Source organism: Oncorhynchus mykiss, chromosome 11 (assembly GCF_057628025.1).
Source record: "Oncorhynchus mykiss isolate SJ-2025 chromosome 11, ASM5762802v1, whole genome shotgun sequence".
NCBI lineage: Eukaryota > Metazoa > Chordata > Actinopteri > Salmoniformes > Salmonidae > Oncorhynchus > Oncorhynchus mykiss.
Genome location: NC_143032.1, coordinates 70,227,886 through 70,246,834, shown reverse-complemented (window position 1 = coordinate 70,246,834; position 18,949 = coordinate 70,227,886). Strand labels below are relative to the sequence as shown.

Below are 18,949 nucleotides of genomic sequence, written 5' to 3'. Positions count from 1 at the left end.
CACCATCCTCTTCTATCACCATCGTCTTCCATCACTATCACAATCCTCCTCCATCCCCATCCTCCTCCATCACCATCACTCTCCATCACCATCATTCTCCATCACCATCATCATCATCCTCCATCACCATCGTCCTCCATCACTATCACAATCCTCCTCCATCACCACCCCCTCCATCACTATCACAATCCTCCTCCATCACTATCCTCTTCCATCACCATCGTCCTCCATCACCATCATCCTCCATCACTATCACCATCGTCCTCCATCACCATCCTCTTCCATCACCATCGTCCTCCATCACTATCACAATCCTCCTCCATCACCATCCTCTTCCATCACCATCGTCCTCCATCACTATCATGCTCCATCACTATCACCATAATCCTCCATCACTATCACAATACTCCTCCATCACTATCACAATACTCCTCCATCACCATCATCCTCCATCCCCATCCTCCTCCATCACCATCATCCCCTATCACCATCCTCCTCCATCACCATCCTCCTCCATCACCATCCTCCTCCATCACCATCATCCTCCATTACCATACCCATCACTATCACCATCATCCTCCATCACCATCCTCTTCCATCACCATCCTCCTCCATCACCATCATCCTCCATCACTATCACCATCTTCCTCCAACACTATCACCATCATCCTCCATCACCATCATCCTCCATCACCATCATCCTCTATCACCCTCCATCACCATCACCCTCCATCACCATCATCCTCCATCACCATCATCCTCCATCACCATCATCCTCCATCACCATCCTCCTCATCATCATGTTTATCCTCATCATCATCAGTTACATCACGAAACACTGTCATAAACATTAACAACAACAACAACAACAAATTTAAACAAAAAAGCAGTTTATGAGAGTAAGATTAAGAAAATGTAAGTTAAGGAAAGACAAAAAGTTAAGCAAAATTATGCCCAACTTCTATCACCTGTACACAAAGTGTGTGAACTGGTCAAATAAAGCTTCCAAAGAAACCCTCTCTTCAAGATACATATTGTCTATTCCATCCATTATTCCACCAGGGTCTCACTTGAAAACTGTGGAGCTACCCCCCGACACATCTGTAGGTGCAGTTTAGGTGCAGTGTAGGCAGGCACAAACAGAGAGGTCAGCCCCTGTAGAGAGGTCATCCTGGTGAAGTGTTGTGCCCCTGCCCCTGTGCAACTGTCTATTGTTGCTTCCCAAATGGTACCCTATTCCCTATATAGTGCACTACTTTTGACCAGAGCACAAGGCTCTGGTAAAACATAGTACACTATATAAGGAATAAGGTGCCATTTGGGATTGAGCCCATATACAAATCCCAAATCCTCCAGTCCTCAGGATAGATGGGTGGGTGGGGCTTCGGCCAACCCAGGCAGCTCACCCAGTAGTCAGCTCTGAGTTAGGGGGCGGGTTAGGGGGCGGTTCCAGAGTCTCAGCGATCTCCCCCAGTTCATCCAGCAGCTCTGTGAATGCTGGTCTCCTGAAGGACTCCATCTGAACACACAGAGAAAACATGAGGATCAGTACTTGGCCTTGTTTGGGGTTTAAATGTAACTGTTCACAAAGCGACTCAGAGTAGGAGTGTGTATTGTCGTGGAAATGTCCGCACTGAGAGAGACTTTGACATTCCTTCAAACAATCATCTTTATTCAATATCGATAAATTATTGCAATAATGAGACTAGTCAGCCCAACACTCTTGACTGTTGGGCCGAGCAGCCTAACCTTTACAAAAAATGCTGTTTCTTATATAGCTGATACTAAGAATGCTTAGTCATGGTTGGTTCCAGCCCACGCATATAGATTGGGGGGCACAATACGCCACGTTGGGTTCATCTCCTGTGGTCATCTGTCTCTGGTGTTATTTTCCAGATGCAAGGATGATGAGACAATGAGGGTTTTGATCTGTTCCTCCAGGCTCTTTCTATCTCTGTTACACGGTATGCAATCTCTGACCGGTATGCAAATTGGAGGCGATGAAGAAGGTGTCTGGTGGTGTTGATTAAGCCTTGATGATCTTTTCAAGAGATTTCATCAAGAGAGAGGTAAGAGCTACAGGTCTGTAATCATTTGATACAGATGGATGAGAGGTTTTTGGGACAGGTACAACAATAGATTTTCTCGGTTGCCGTGACAACCTCCTGCAGACAGGCCGGGGAAGCCACCTGTTTCAAAGCGGGTGAAGAACTTGTTTAGTTCATTGGCTGTAGAGAGGCACACCCTCTCGTCTAGGCAGGAATCGATACATTGCCTACATTTGAAAGGGGTGTTTGCCATATTCTTAATACACAACCAGGCAGACCAGGAGCCTCCCTGTGATATTATCTGTTGCACCTTATCCTTATACTGGAGAGTCTCCCTGTGATATTATCTGTTGCACCTTATCCTTGTACTGGATAATCTTCCTGTGACCGTATCTCTTTCACCTTATCCTTGTACTGGAGAGTCTCCCTGTGATATTATCTGTTGCACCTTATCCTTGCACTGGAGAGTCTCCCTGTGACCATATCTCTTTCACCTTATCCTTGTACTGGAGAGTCTCCCTGTGATATTATCTGTTGCACCTTATCCTTGTACTGGAGAGTCTCCCTGTGATATTATCTGTTGCACCTTATCCTTGTACTGGAGAGTCTCCCTGTGATATTATCTGTTGCACCTTATCCTTGCACTGGAGAGTCTCCCTGTGATATTATCTGTTACACCTTATCCTTGTACTGGAGAGTCTCCCTGTGATATTATCTATTGCACCTTATCCTTGCACTGGAGAGTCTCCCTGTGATATTATCTGGTGCACCTTATCCTTGTACTGGAGAGTCTCCCTGTGATATTATCTGTTGCACCTTATCCTTGCACTGGAGAGTCTCCCTGTGATATTATCTGTTACACCTTATCCTTGTACTGGAGAGTCTCCCTGTGATATTATCTGTTGCACCCTATCCTTGTACTGGAGAGTCTCCCTGTGATATTATCTGTTGCACCTTATCCTTGCACTGGAGAGTCTCCCTGTGACCATATCTGTTACACCTTATCCTTGTACTGGAGAGTCTCCCTGTGATATTATCTATTGCACCTTATCCTTGTACTGGAGAGTCTCCCTGTGATAGTATCTGTTGCATCTTATCCTTGTACTGGCATCTCACCAGTTTATCCCTTTGTTCACCTCTCTGTACATATTTTCTTTTGAGTGGATCCCCGGTGGAAAACACTTGTTTCTTCTTGTTAAGCACCACTTTCAATTATTTGGTCACCCATAGTTTGTTGTTAGGAAATATATTACATGTTTTTTGGGGATCACCAAATCAACACCGAATTCAATATAGCCAGATATCAGTCAACTCGTTCAGGTCAGCTGATGATTCTTCAAATCCACTCCAGGTGGTACAATCAAAGCATCCCTGCAATTGATCAATACTGTCATTGTCCCACACCTGTATCTGTTTTTCCACCACCTTCTCCCTTTTGAGTTACTGTCTATAAGTTGGTCATAGAAAAACAGTGTTATGATCTGATCCACCCAGTGGAGGTCTGGCCAAGGAGACTGAGTCGTAACATAAGTCAATTATCTTATTTTTCCTTGTTAGACAAGTCACATACTGGGTGTAAGTATTCAAAGTGAGCTTGGGAGTGCAGCTAAACCCCCATGAAGAATTTGGGCACATCAGGGGAAATCGCATCAAGCTCTTCAGTGGGTTGAAAATGATGTCTGCATTGACACTGTTTGCTCTCGCATGGATATAAACAACAGTCAGAAAAAGCATGGTGAATTCACGGAGGAGGTAGAAGGGGCATAGTGACACTGACAGTATTTATATATCAGGAGTGCAGATTTTATTCCTGACAATTATTGTTTTACACCATCTATCATCTATCAGAACACAGACTCCCCCTCCCTGCTCCTTGCCAGTAGCTTCATTGTCTCTGTCAATCTGAGTAATAGTGCATCCGTCAGTGGTGACTTCAGAGTCGGGCACCGCCTCCGACAGCCAAGTTTCAGAAAAGGCCATAACACAGTTCTCCATGTACTAATATACATATTGTGATTGTGCCCGCAATTCGTCCATTTTCCCCTTAACTTCTTAAGGTATAGGTGGCAGTATTTTCACTTTTGGATAAATAACGTGCCCAATTTCAACTTCCTGCTACTCATGCCAAGAATATAAGATATGCATATTATTAGTAGATTTGGATAGAAAACACTGTGAAGTTTCTAAAAATATTTGAATCATGTCTGTGAGTATAACAGAACTTATGTAACAGGCATAACCCAGAGGAATAACCGTTCAGAAGTAAGCCCACCTAGGAACTGCGTAACACTGTTGAGAGTTGCGCAAGACTTGAAAAGTAGCTTGGTTTGTTGTCTTCCTGTATTGAACACAGATAGACCGTCTTCAATTTGATCGGTTATTAACGTTTAAAAATACCTAAAGTTGTATTACAACAGTAGTTTGAAATGCTTTGGCAAAGTTTACAGGGAACTTTTGAAATATTTTGTAGTGACGTTGCGCAATTTGGAAGCTGTTTTTTTCTGGATCAAACGCACCAAATAAATGGACATGTTGGATATGGACGGAATTAATCGAACAAAAGGACCATTTGTGATGTTTATGGGACACATTGGAGTGCCAACAAAAGAAGCTTGTCAAAGGTAAGGCATGCTTTATATTTTATTTCTGCGTTTTGTGTAGCGCCTGCAGGGTTGAAATATGCTACCCTTTTTGTTTCGCCGAAAAGCCTTTTTAAAATCTGACATGTTGGCTGGATTCACAACGAGTGTAGCTTTCATTTAGTATCTTCTTACATGTGTGATTTAATGAAAGTTAGATTTTTATATCATTTTATTTGAATTTGCCGCGCTGCATTTTTCCCTGGTTTCCTCACACGTAATGGTGCTGGATTTATGAGGGAATTAAATCAAGATCAGAATCCAGCTTATCTATAGACACACCTCTACCACACCCTTATGTCTTAGATCTCCACCTAGAATGAATAGCGGGTTAACCATGAACATGCATGCTATTTTTATGCTTATGTTCAAGGTCAGAGTACACATATAGAGAAAAGTGCATAAAAAGGGAATAACATTCCATTTATGCACGCTTCACTCAGGTCAGAACTGGGGCCTTTGTGAATACTGGCCCTGGACAACTACTTCTGATGGAGGAAGTCTGGCATCAGACCAGAGACCAAGATATTTTGACGTTCCATTTCATGTTGTGTTAAAGTAGCAATCTGCAGTTGCTTCATCCATTCTTGGACTTCTGAATTAATTAAATGTACCCATTGATTCTTGAAGAATATAACTTATAAATGCCTCATGATCTTAGTTCAACTGTCATACCCCATCAGAACCAAAATATAAGCTTGTTTCACGCTAATGTTTGTAAACAAAGTAAATGTAAACAAACACCACAAAACATTGTTAAAACTATAATTTGAATATCATGTATGGTCATTCCTTGCATCCATAGCTCTGTCTATGAATTTGAGACTGGTTACATTCCTCCAGCCCTATCCCTCAGCTTTTTATCAAAACAGGGATGGGGAGGCGGCTTTGCTATTGTTTAAACTACTGATTGCCACTTTAAGTTTACACACAGCTAGGGCTCTCTATTGGTCACCAGGCTGTAAGAAAAAAGTAAACTCACAAACCTTAAAACCTGTTATGGCGAGGCGATCCCCGAGGGGAATTCCACCCCCCCATTCAGCTGAAAAGGTGGCGCAGGGAATTCAAAAATATTCTTTAGAAATATTTAACTTTCACACATTAACAAGTCCAATACCTCAAATGAAAGATAAACATCTTGTTCATCTACCCATCATGTCTGATATTTAAAAAATATATTTATGTTAGACCACCACCAAATCAAAGGAAAAACGCAGCCATTTTTTCCAGCCAAAAATAGTCACAAAAGCAGGATTAGAGATAAAATGAATCACTAACCTTTTGAAAATCTTCATCAGATGACAGTCATATGACATGTTACACAATACATTTATGTTTTGTTCGATAATATGCATATTTATATCCACAAATCTCGGTTTACATTGACGCCATGTTCAGAAATGCCTCCAAAATATCCGGAGGAATTAAAGAAAGCTACGCCAGCTAACAGAAATACTCATCATAAACTTTAACTAAAGATACATGTTCTACATATAATTAAAGATACACTGGTTCTTAATGCAACCGCTGTGTCAGATTTTTTTAAACGTTACGGAAAAAGCCTACCATGCAATAATCTGAGACAGTGCTCAGACGTAAAAGTATTTCTCCGCCATGTTGGAGTCAACAGAAATATGAAATTACTTCATAAATATTCCCTTACCTTTGATGATCTTTCATCAGAATGCAGTGCAAGGAGTCCTAGTTCCACAATAAATCGTTGTTTTGTTCCATAATGTCCAATACTAGCGTCCAATTAGCTGCATTTGCTACCACTTTCAGCTCACGTGCCCAAATGCTGACGCTGGTCCAGGACAACTCGCACGAAAACTTCAAAAATATATATTCCAGGTCGAATAAACTGGTCAAACTAAGTAGAGAATCAATCTTCAGGATGTTATTTTCATATATATCCAATAACGTTCCAAATGGAACGACGGTGGCACCCACAGAGAAATGCACCACAGGGAAATTGCATTCTGTCGGGACAGTGACTATTTCCCCTCCCATTCGGTCAAAGTTCACACCAGAAGCTCCATTCCACATTCTACTGAATGAGGACATCTAGTGGAAGGCGTAGGAAGTGCTATCAGGTCCATATCTTATTGGGAAGTGGCGATGACTTGAAATTAGACATGTATTCAGAATTTCACTTCCTGTTTGGAAGATTGCCTGCCCTATGAGTTATGTTATACTCACAGACATAATTCAAACAGTTTTAGAAACTTCAGAGTGTTTTCTATCCAACAGTAATAATAATATGCATATATTAACAGTCTAGGACAGAGTAGGATGCAGTTCACTATGGGCATGCAATTCATCCAAAGTGAAAATACTGCCCCCTATCCCCAACAAGTTCGTGCTACCAAGTGTATAGAGCAAAAATATACCTTCATCCGGCTGTGGGCAACCACGAACTGTACTGTAATGTATACTGTACTGTAGCTACTCACGAGACTGTAAATCATACTGTATGAACTGTACTGCAAAGTATATTTTACTATATCTACTCACCAGACTGTAAATAATACTGCATGAACTGTACTGTAAAGTATACTGTATGAACTGTACTGTAAAGGATACTGTATGAATTGTACTGTAAAGTATACTGTAATATATCTACTCACCAAACTGTAAAGTATACTGTATGTACTGCAAAGTATAGTGTATGGACTATACTGTAAATTATACAATATGCATTGTACTGTAAAGTATACTATATGAATTGTACTGTAACATATACTGTACGAACTGTACTGTTAAGTATACTGTACTGTATGCACTCAACAGAATGAAAGGTATACTGTATGAACTATGCTGTAACGTTTTCTGTATGAACTGTACTTTAAAGTATACTGTATGTACTCACCAGACAGCAGCTGGCTGCCAGCTCCAACACCCGCTGAGGACACCCGCCCACCAGCTCCCTAAATGCATTCACATCCAGGCCATAGTCCTGTCAAACACACACACACGGTTAATAGGGCTGAGCTTTCACACATGGTCCATATGCCAGAGATTTCACACATGGTGCATGCGGCAGAACTTTCACACATGGTACATGGCAGAGATTTCACACAAGTTGCATGGCAGAGCATTCACACATGGTACAAAACCTGGATCTGGGTAGTCGTATATAACGTAAATACAGAGTAGAGCTTTACCTGGGTTCTTGGTAGAATCTCTGGGTCAGCAGGGATCCTTGCCAGTATTTCACAGAGCATAATTCCAAAGGAAAATACATCCACCTGGTGACAACACAGAATCACATGTCTGTCATACAGAGAGCCAACCAACGATGAGCTGTGTTCCAACTACTAGGATACTAAGATATGACAAAGCTCTCTAACTTTCTACCCAAAGTATTTTTGACCACATCTTCTCAAACTCAGCGGTCTTGTGGGCCTCCTGATCTATGGTCAGTTTTGACTCAGGCAAGGCTATTTACTCAAATTAAGGGTCTTGGTGACGTATCCTTACCTTGCGATCGTAGGGTTCCCCACGCAGCATCTCCGGGGCCATCCAGAAGGCAGATCCCACCAGAGAGAGCTTCCTCTCTGGGTCTTTAACCGGCAGCTCCACCACCTCTCTGGCCAGGCCAAAGTCTGTGACTAGGGCCTCCCTGCCCCGCGCCGTCACACGGATCAGACAGTTCTGAAGAGTCAGACATATACAAATCATGTCAGTATATACAGTAACAGTCAAACGTTTTAACACACCTACTCATTCCAGGGTTTTTCTTTATTTTGAAAATGTTCTACATTGTAGAATAATAACACATATGGAATCATGTAGTAACCAAAACAAGTGGTAGGGGTGGTAGGTACAAGGTAGGGGGGGTATACAGAAGATAGCTCTATTTGGTAAAAGACCAAGGCAATATTATGGCAAGAACAGCTCAAATAAGCAAAGAAAAACAACAGTCCATCATTACGTTAAGACATGAAGGTCAGTCAATCCGGAAAATTTCTTCAAATGCAGATGCAAAAACCATCAAGCGCTATGATGAAACTGGCTCTCATGAGGACCGCCACAGGAAAGGAAGACCCAGAGTTACCTCTGCTGCAGAGGATAAGTTCATTAGAGTTACCAGCCTGAGAAATCGGTGATTAACTGCACCTCAGATGGCAGCCCAAATAAATGCTTCACAGAGTTTCAGTAACAGACACATCTGAACATCAACTGTTCAGAGGAGACTGCGTGAATCAGGCCTTCGTGGTCGAATTGCTGCAAAGAATCTACTACTAAAGGACACCAACAATAAGAAGAGATTTGCGTTGGCCAAGAAACACGAGCAATCGACATTAGACAGGTGGAAATCTGCAATTTGGTCTGATGAGTCCAAATTTGAAATTTTTGGTTCCAACCACAGTGTCTTTGTTAAACGGAGAGTAGGTGAACAGACGATCTCTGCATGTGTGGTTCCCACCGTGAAGCATGGAGGAGAAAGTGTGATGATGTGTGGGTGCTGTGCTGATGACACTGTCTGTGATTTAGTTAGGATTCAAGGCACACTTAACCAGCATGGCTACCACAGCATTCTGCAGCGATACGCCATCCATCTAGTTTGCGCTTAGTGTGCCTATCATTTGTTTTTCAACAGGACAATGACCCAACACACCTCCAGGCTGTGGAAGGGCTATTTGACCAGGAAGGAGAGGGATGGAGTGCTGCATCAGATGACCTGGCCTCCACAATCACCCGAACTCAACACAATTGAGATGGTTTGGGATGAGTGAAGGAAAAGCAGCCAACAAGTGCTTAGCATATGTGGGAACTCCTCCAAGACTGTTGGAAAAGCATTCCAGGTGAAGGTGGTTGCGAGAATGCCAAGAGTTTGCAAAGCTGTCATCAAGGCAAAGGGTGGCTACTTTGATGAATCTAAAATATATAAAATACATTTGTTTTGGTTAATACATGATACATATACCCACCACTGCGACCTGTATGCTCTTGATGGCTGGCCCTCGCTTCATATTCATTGCCAAACCCACTGGCTCCAGGTCATCTATAAGTATTTGCTAGGTAAAGCCCCGCCTTATCTCAGCTCACTGGTCACCATAGCAGCACCCACCCGTAGCACATGCTCCAGCAGGTATATTTCACTGGTCACCCCCAAAGCCAATTCCTCATTTGGCTGCTGTTCCTCCCAGTTCTCTGCTGCCAATGACTGGAACGAATTGCAAAAATCACTGAAGCTGGAGACTCATATCAAAAATCACTGAAGCTGGAGACTCATATCTCCCTCTCTAACTTCAAGCACCAGCTGTCAGAGCAGCTCACAGATCACTGCACCTGTACACAGCACATCTGTAAATAGCCCATCCAACTGCCTCATCCCCATACTGTTATTTATTTTTTTGCTCCTTTGCACCCATATCTCTACCTACACATTCATCTTCTGCACATATATCACTCCAGTGTTTCATTGCTAAATTGTAATTATTTTGCCACTATGGCCTATTTATTGCCTTACCTCCCTTATCATTTGCACACACTGTATATATACTTTTTTATTTTGTTATTGACTTTATGTTTGTTTATTCCATGTGTAACTCTGTTGTTTTTTGTGTCGCACTGCTTTGCTTTATCTTGGCCAGGTTGCAGTTGTAAATGAGAACTTGTTCTCAACTGGCCTACCTGGTTAAATAAAGTTAAAATAAATACAATTTAAAACATCATAGTTTTGCTGTCTTCACTATTATTCTACAATGTAGAAAATAGTTTAAAAAAATAAAGAAAAACCCTGGAATGAGTAGGTGTGTCCAAACTTTTGACTGGTAATTTATAAATTTTACAATTAATTCATTCAACAGTAGTACTGCCACTCTAAGCATTTGTGTTATGACAACTGCTTACCACCAGAGAGCAGTCTAACATTGCTATAGTATAATCACATGAATAGTAGGTGGTTTACTGTAGGTAGAGAGCACCAGTGGGCTGGATGAGCTCAGTGAGAGTGGGTGAGCTATTCTAGAAGACACAAGGTAGTGGAGCGGTTACATAAGTCGAGCAGGCAGAGAGACAGGCAGGCAGAGATAGAGACAGAGTCAGGAAAAGAGACAGGCAGGCAGAGATAGAGAGAGAGTCAGGAAAAGAGACAGGCAGGCAGAGATAGAGAGAGAGTCAGGAAAAGAGACAGGCAGGCAGAGATAGAGAGAGAGTCAGGAAAAGAGACAGGCAGGTAGGCTGACGGGTAGAAGCGAAAAGACAACAGTGAAGCTATTGTTGAATGAAGGCATATTTATCCAAACAATGTCAGGAGGATATGACTCACACAGGACAGAAGCACCCACGTAAAACACTTAATCCCAGGAAAAGATGTCAGAAACAGTCCTACATACCAGTAGTCTTGTAAACATGTTTTACTAAACACTGCCACCTTGTGGGCAGCTTGAGTCAAATGCATATATAATGTACTGTACAGTGTACATACACTACATTGTAAAAAGTCATTTGTTCTGATAACTACATTTTTAGTGGAAACCCGTTGACTACGATCTTGAGTAACCCAACTCAAAGTATTGCAGTGTTAAATACTTAAAGTAATGAAGTGACATTGCCACTCATATGTTACTCTTTTTAAGTTATAAATACTTAACAGTTTTGTGAACTTTTGACACTAACGATTGAAGTTTCTAAATAGGTCCAGAGCCAGACTGGGTGACTAAGAAAGAACGAAAATTAGTTATTTAGGCTATAGCCTACAAAGAAATACATTGTGAAACATCTGTCAGTGCGAAACAACAGGCTGATAGGGACATAAAGCAATCAGCATTTAAACAACACTTTGTTGTATTAAATCATTATAAAGTAGTCTATAAATTGGCCATGTTGGCTGTAACGTGATAATGCCCTCGAAGCCGGTGTTTGGACTTGAAGGATATATTGGCATGGTTGAGGGCCGGCAAACCGTGCCAATATATTCTCCAAACACCGGCTTCGAGAGCATTATCACTTTATACAACAGGTTACCAACATATTCAATTCATGATTGACATATTTTCCTTAAAAACGTTATTTTGATAAATATATTAATAATATGTAATCCTTCCACACAAATCTTGGGTTGCTACCCAAGCCGGATGGTCGTTTGTTCTATCGTTTCGGTTGCTAGAGACGCAACCCAGTCATTCAGTCTTTTTGTTCTGTATCTATGGACGCGACCCAGTCGTTCAGTCTTTTTGTTCTGCATCTATGGACGCGACCCAGTCGTTCAGTCTTTTTGTTCTGCATCTATGGACACGACCAAGTCGTTCAGTCTTTTTGTTCTGTATCTATGGACGCGACCCAGTCGTTCAGTCTTTTTGTTCTGCATCTATGGACGCGACCCAGTCGTTCAGTCTTTTTGTTCTGTATCTATGGACGCGACCAAGTCGTTCAGTCTTTTTGTTTTGTATCTACTGTATGGACGCGACCCAGTCGTTCAGTCTTTTTGTTTTGTATCTATGGACGCGACCCAGTCGTTCAGTCTTTTTGTTTTGTATCTACTGTATGGACGCGACCCAGTCGTTCAGTCTTTTTGTTTTGTATCTATGGACGCGACCCAGTCGTTCAGTCTTTTTGTTTTGTATCTACTGTATGGACGCGACCCAGTCGTTCAGTCTTTTTGTTTTGTATCTATGGACGCGACCCAGTCGTTCAGTCTTTTTGTTTTGTATCTATGGACGCGACCAAGTCGTTCAGTCTTTTTGTTTTGTATCTATGGACGCGACCCAGTCGTTCAGTCTTTTTGTTTTGTATCTATGGACGCGACCCAGTCGTTCAGTCTTTTTGTTCTGTATCTATGGACGCGACCCAGACGTTCAGTCTTTTTGTTCTGTTTCTATGGACGCGACCCAGTCGTTCAGTCTTTTTGTTTTGTATCTATGGACGCGACCCAGACGTTCAGTCTTTTTGTTCTGTTTCTATGGACGCGACCCAGTCGTTCGTTGTAAATGTTCCATTGCCATACTGGCTGGCAACGTTCTTATCCCTTGCTTACTAGCTAGCCAACTACGGCTAACTTACAGTCACGTCAAACAGTGCAGACAGAAAAACAACAGTAGATGCATTTGTTTAAGCTGTTTTCTAGTGACATTTATTTGGATACATACATAATAATATGCTAATGAAGTACCTGGCATAGAAATGTGCTCTCTCATTAGGACACGGTTGAGGAGCTAGCCAACAACACAGTTAACACCATAACTTCACTCTGAAGCTGGGAAGACCGCAAACTAGATGCACTTCGTTTAGTTTGACCTTTTTTCAATTGACATTTCTTTGTATATATCCATAAAAATGATGTCAGCTGATTCATGATTTCGACTGGCTGAGAAACGCTTCCTGCCTCTCTCTCTCTCTCGTCACGACTCCCGACCCCTACAAGTTCATTACTATGGGACAATTCGTGATCAAATTTGAATATTGAAACAATGTTGCAAATGTGGGAGACAGACAGTAATTATACAAATCTCCGCTGTTGAAAACTAACTGTTAGTCTAAAATAAATGTTAGATAATGTCTAAATGCTTTTGATAGTGGAGATCAAGTTTATAACTTTCCTGACTTGGCTGATGAGCCAGTGGATTGCGCAGTCAGATGGAACAGAAAGTAAATAGGCATTTTAACGTCATAGATTTAGCCGTTGGTAATTTGTGGAATGTAATGCGGTTTTAACCAATCAGTTTTCAGGATTAGAGACACCCGTTGTATAATTATAATTAAATACAAATGACACGAAATATGATTTATTAATGCCTTTGAATTAATTTTGAGAATGAATGAAGCCAGTGTGTGGCTTTAGGCTCATGCGATGGTGCCCGGAGAGCAGGCCAGCAGCGGAATTTTTTTCTCTCATAATTTTCAGTGATCGTGTCTTAATGTTTAATAAAAAGCATGAGCTGGCACACACCTAGAAAACATTATTTTGTGTAGAGGTGCTGTCTAACGACGAATACAATTTAAGCTATAAAAAATAAAGAGTCGAACACTCTATACATAAACTCCCAGTAATGTATTGTGTAAAACAACAACTTTTCGGCATTAAAACATTGTCCTATGTATTTGACAATTTGTCATTTTAACCCATCTTTGCATGCATTATTGAGCACAGTGCTCATTCTTATAGCAGATACTGGAGGTGTAACTGTACACATTATGTTGCATTAGCCTCTGTCATTGAGAGTAGTGCACATTATTTTGATGATTGTGGATTGTCTCATTATTTAACATCAATTTCCCTGACACTGTCATCATAATCAATTATTTTATCTTACTAGGCAAGTCAGTTAAGAACAAATTCTTATTTTCAATGAACTGCCTGTTCAAGGGCAGAACAAAAGATGTTGTACATTGTCTGCTCGGGGATTTGAACTTGCAACCTTTCGGTGTTGTTTGAGTTGCCACTATTCGATTTCTTTAATGAGTCAGGCAGTTACTTTTTACAGTGCATATTGAATATGATTTTCCACAGTATACCGCAGTATGCCAAGCCATTTCACCATGACATTACAGTGCATATCGAAAATGATTTTCAACATAACATCCAGCCAAATGAACAACATGTAATAATTACAATAAGGATATTTAATTGAGTCCCTTTTTTTGGCACTAGAGTAGTACTGCCACTCTAAGCATTTGTGTTATGACACCTGCTTACCACCAGAGAGCAATCTAACACTGTTATAGTACAATCACACCAATAATTAAAAAAATGTTAACTAGGCAAGTCAGTTTAGAACAAATTCTTATTTACAATGACAGCCTACCCCAGACAACAGTGGACCACCAATCACAGAAAGATGTGATACAGCCTGGATTTGAACCAGGTACTGCAGTGACACGTTGGCACTGCGATGCAGTGTTTATTTTTTTTATTTCACCTTTATTTAACCAGGTAAGGCAAGTTGAGAACAAGTTCTCATTTACAATTGCGACCTGGCCAAGATAAAGCAAAGCAGTTCGACACATACAACGACACAGAGTTACACATGGAGTAAAACAAACATACAGTCAATAATACAGTATAAACAAGTCTAAATACGATGTGAGCAAATGAGGTGAGATAAGGGAGGTAAAAGCAAAAAAAGGCCATGGTGGCAAAGTAAATACAATATAGCAAGTAAAACACTGGTATGGTAGATTTGCAATGGACTAATGTGCAAAGTGCAAAGTAGAAATAAAAATAATGGGGTGCAAAGGAGCAAAATAAATAAATAAATTAAATACAGTAGGGAAAGAGGTAGTTGTTTGGGCTAAATTATAGGTGGGCTATGTACAGGTGCAGTAATCTGTGAGCTGCTCTGACAGTTGGTGCTTAAAGCTAGTGAGGGAGATAAGTGTTTCCAGTTTCAGAGATTTTTGTAGTTCGTTCCAGTCATTGGCAGCAGAGAACTGGAAGGAGAGGCGGCCAAAGAAAGAATTGGTTTTGGGGGTGACTAGAGAGATATACAGTGCCTTGCGAAAGTATTCGGCCCCCTTGAACTTTGCGACCTTTTGCCACATTTCAGGTTTCAAACATAAAGATATAAAACTGTATTTTTTTTGTGAAGAATCAACAACAAGTGGGACACAATCATGAAGTGGAACGACATTTATTGGATATTTCAAACTTTTTTAACAAATCAAAAACTGAAAAATTGGGCGTGCAAAATTATTCAGCCCCCTTAAGTTAATACTTTGTAGCGCCACCTTTTGCTGCGATTACAGCTGTAAGTCGCTTGGGGTATGTCTCTATCAGTTTTGCACATCGAGAGACTGACATTTTTTCCCATTCCTCCTTGCAAAACAGCTCGAGCTCAGTGAGGTTGGATGGAGAGCATTTGTGAACAGCAGTTTTCAGTTCTTTCCACAGATTCTCGATTGGATTCAGGTCTGGACTTTGACTTGGCCATTCTAACACCTGGATATGTTTAGTTTTGAACCATTCCATTGTAGATTTTGCTTTATGTTTTGGATCATTGTCTTGTTGGAAGACAAATCTCCGTCCCAGTCTCAGGTCTTTTGCAAACTCCATCAGGTTTTCTTCCAGAATGGTCCTGTATTTGGCTCCATCCATCTTCCCATCAATTTTAACCATATTCCCTGTCCCTGCTGAAGAAAAGCAGGCCCAAACCATGATGCTGCCACCACCATGTTTGACAGTGGGGATGGTGTGTTCAGGGTGATGAGCTGTGTTGCTTTTACGCCAAACATAACGTTTTGCATTGTTGCCAAAAAGTTCAATTTTGGTTTCATCTGACCAGAGCACCTTCTTCCACATGTTTGGTGTGTCTCCCAGGTGGCTTGTGGCAAACTTTAAACAACACTTTTTATGGATGTCTTTAAGAAATGGCTTTCTTCTTGCCACTCTTCCATAAAGGCCAGATTTGTGCAATATACGACTGATTGTTGTCCTATGGACAGAGTCTTCCACCTCAGCTGTAGATCTCTGCAGTTCATCCAGAGTGATCATGGGCCTCTTGGCTGCATCTCTGATCAGTCTTCTCCTTGTATGAGCTGAAAGTTTAGAGGGACGGCCAGGTCTTGGTAGATTTGCAGTGGTCTGATACTCCTTCCATTTCAATATTATCGCTTGCACAGTGCTCCTTGGGATGTTTAAAGCTTGGGAAATCTTTTTGTATCCAAATCTGGCTTTAAACTTCTTCACAACAGTATCTCGGACCTGCCTGGTGTGTTCCTTGTTCTTCATGATGCTCTCTGCGCTTTTAACGGACCTCTGAGACTATCACAGTGCAGGTGCATTTATACGGAGACTTGATTACACACATGTGGATTGTATTTATCATCATTAGTCATTTAGGTCAACATTGGATCATTCAGAGATCCTCACTGAACTTCTGGAGGGAGTTTGCTGCACTGAAAGTAAAGGGGCTGAATAATTTTGCACGCCCAATTTTTCAGTTTTTAATTTGTTAAAAAAGTTTGAAATATCCAATAAATGTCGTTCCACTTCATGATTGTGTCCCACTTATTGTTGATTCTTCACAAAAAAATACAGTTTTATATCTTTATGTTTGAAGCCTGAAATGTGGCAAAAGGTCGCAAAGTTCAAGGGGGCCGAATACTTTCGCAAGGCACTGTATATATACGGGACACGACAGGACGAGGACAAAAAGACGTCTGAACTGCTATGCCATCTTAGATCTTCATCCACTGCACCATTTGGGAGTCCAATTGCAAGCTTGGTCTGAATAAACAGATAACTCAACTGAACATTCTCTGCCTTCAAATCTCACACATTATACCTTTCTGTGGGTCTACTTAATGCTGTTTTAGCTACCTCAGCAAATCAAATCAGGCCTATGGGGAAAGCTGAGTAAACATGTTGATAAACATCTCATGGCACATCTCTTGATTATATCCATAGTGTAAGCAGATATAACAGCGTGTCTGTCCCAAATGGCACCCTATTCCCTATAATCCACTACTTTTGAACAGGGCCCATATAGGGCTCAGGTCAAAGTAGTGCACTTTGTATGGGAATAGGGTGCCATTTGAAAGGAAGCCAGCCAGTATGAAGGGGAGACCCTACATACAGACAGCCAGACCAGACACTCTTAAATAGCCTGACTCAATGGGGTCTGCACTAATCACTTCCCTGCCAGGCTACATTTTTTAGTCCTTACCTGATGATCCACCTGATTTGGCATCTATGCCTACTGAGAACAAAGCCCAAATGTAGCTATGTGTGTTGGGTATTGATTACCATAGTAGGTGGTTTACTGTAGGTGTGGAGAGAGCACTAGTGGGCTGGATGAGCTCAGTGAGAGTGGGTGAGCTATTCTAGAAGACACAAGGTAGTGGAGCGGTTACATAAGTCGAGCAGGCAGAGAGACAGGCAGGCAGAGAGACAGGCAGGCAGAGATAGAGAGAGAGTCAGGAAAAGAGACAAGCAGGACAGGCAGACAGACTGAAATATAGGCAGGCAGGCAGGCAGGCAGGCAGGCAGGCAGGCAGGCAGGCAGGCAGGCAGGCAGGCAGGCAGGCAGGCAGGCAGGCAGGCAGGCAGGCAGGCAGGCAGAGATGGTAAGACAGGTTGGGGTGTAGAGAGGCAGACAGCTAGGCAGAGACAGACAAGCAGATAGACAGGCACAGAAAGCGAGAGAGTCAGGAAGAGAGGCAAGCCGGCAAAAAGAAGGGATGTAGACAGGCAAGCAGACGGGCAAAAAAATAGACAGATAGGCAGGCTGACAGGGGTGTGGAGCAGAGCAGGGGGAGGTGAAGGAGGGAGGGAAGGCCCTGGCTGACTGGCTGGCTGTCCGACTAGCTGGTTGGCTGACGTCTCCTCAGCATCTAGAAGTCATTACAAAGGGAACCACACTACAGGCCCCCTCTCTCCAGTGTTTTCATTCAGCAGCCTGTGATTATTGGGCAACCTGGGTATCACTCCAAGCATCAAACCTGACCGCTAAATTTAGCATGGGCCCTCACCTCAGAGCCAAACAAAAGCAACAGTTCCCGGAAGACCAGATCTAGAATGGAGAGTTTCAGGGGGAATTAAAAGGGCTGTTCCAATGGAACTCTGAGGACTTGCTCTAAACTGTAACCAGGGCTGTGTCCCAAATGTCACCATATTCCCTATGTAATGCACTACTGTTGACCAGGACCCTATGAAAGTAGTGCACTAAATACAGAATAGGGTGGCATTTGGGACACACAGCAAGTTCACTAAAATGATCTACGTTTGCAATTACATCCACCATACCTTTCCTAATTCTGGTCATTTTTAATTCTAATGATTTCTCCTACAGAAGATATGTCAGAAGAGCTGTGCAGCCTAATAGTGTGATTCTAACTGAAACAGTAATTGGTTTAACCTAACATTACCTTTTCAGAAAATACACTGCACATAATTATTTACCTTGCACGTCTGGCTTGGATCCACTATAATTTATAGAGACTGAAGTCCCTTCTTTAGAGATTTAAACATATTCCACATGAGAAAATACCTTGTCTGTCTATATGCCTCTGCCATCAATCCTAGCAGTGATCTTTTGAAATACTCTCTGTAATTGTGAAGACAGCAATTGTTTGTTTGACGTAAGACAGACCTGTGCATCCTTTTGCCAACTCTAATGATACCGGTGGGGGGTCTAGGGGGAAAAATAACAGTACTGCTTTGCAGACACACCAATTACTTTCCGGTAAAATGCCATCATTGAGACCAGAGCCAAATGGATTGTCCCTCTGGGTGACATGCTAAATGCCAGTATAGAACACGTCAGTGTCACCACCAGTATTCCCATGTTTAGTAGAGAGTGAGAGCTGGTAAAATGG

At 41.8% G+C, this 18,949-nt stretch overlaps 1 protein-coding gene across 2 annotated transcripts in view; it reads right to left on the bottom strand.

The window, feature by feature from the left end:
- Window positions 1-402: 402 nt before the first annotated feature.
- Window positions 403-18,949, bottom strand: part of LOC110535098 (dual specificity testis-specific protein kinase 1) — a 47,305-nt gene continuing 28,758 nt past the window's right edge. Inside the window, exons 6-9 of one of the 2 annotated variants that reach the window (XM_036936190.2) lie at window positions 8,168-8,341; window positions 7,852-7,935; window positions 7,557-7,643; window positions 403-1,519 (exon numbers count right to left, since the gene is read on the bottom strand). In XM_036936190.2, the coding sequence (XP_036792085.1) occupies window positions 1,403-1,519; window positions 7,557-7,643; window positions 7,852-7,935; window positions 8,168-8,341 (462 nt within the window). In that variant the 3' untranslated portion in view covers window positions 403-1,402. The remainder of the gene's footprint in view (window positions 1,520-7,556; window positions 7,644-7,851; window positions 7,936-8,167; window positions 8,342-18,949) is intronic. The other variant, XM_036936189.2, reaches the window with a different exon arrangement.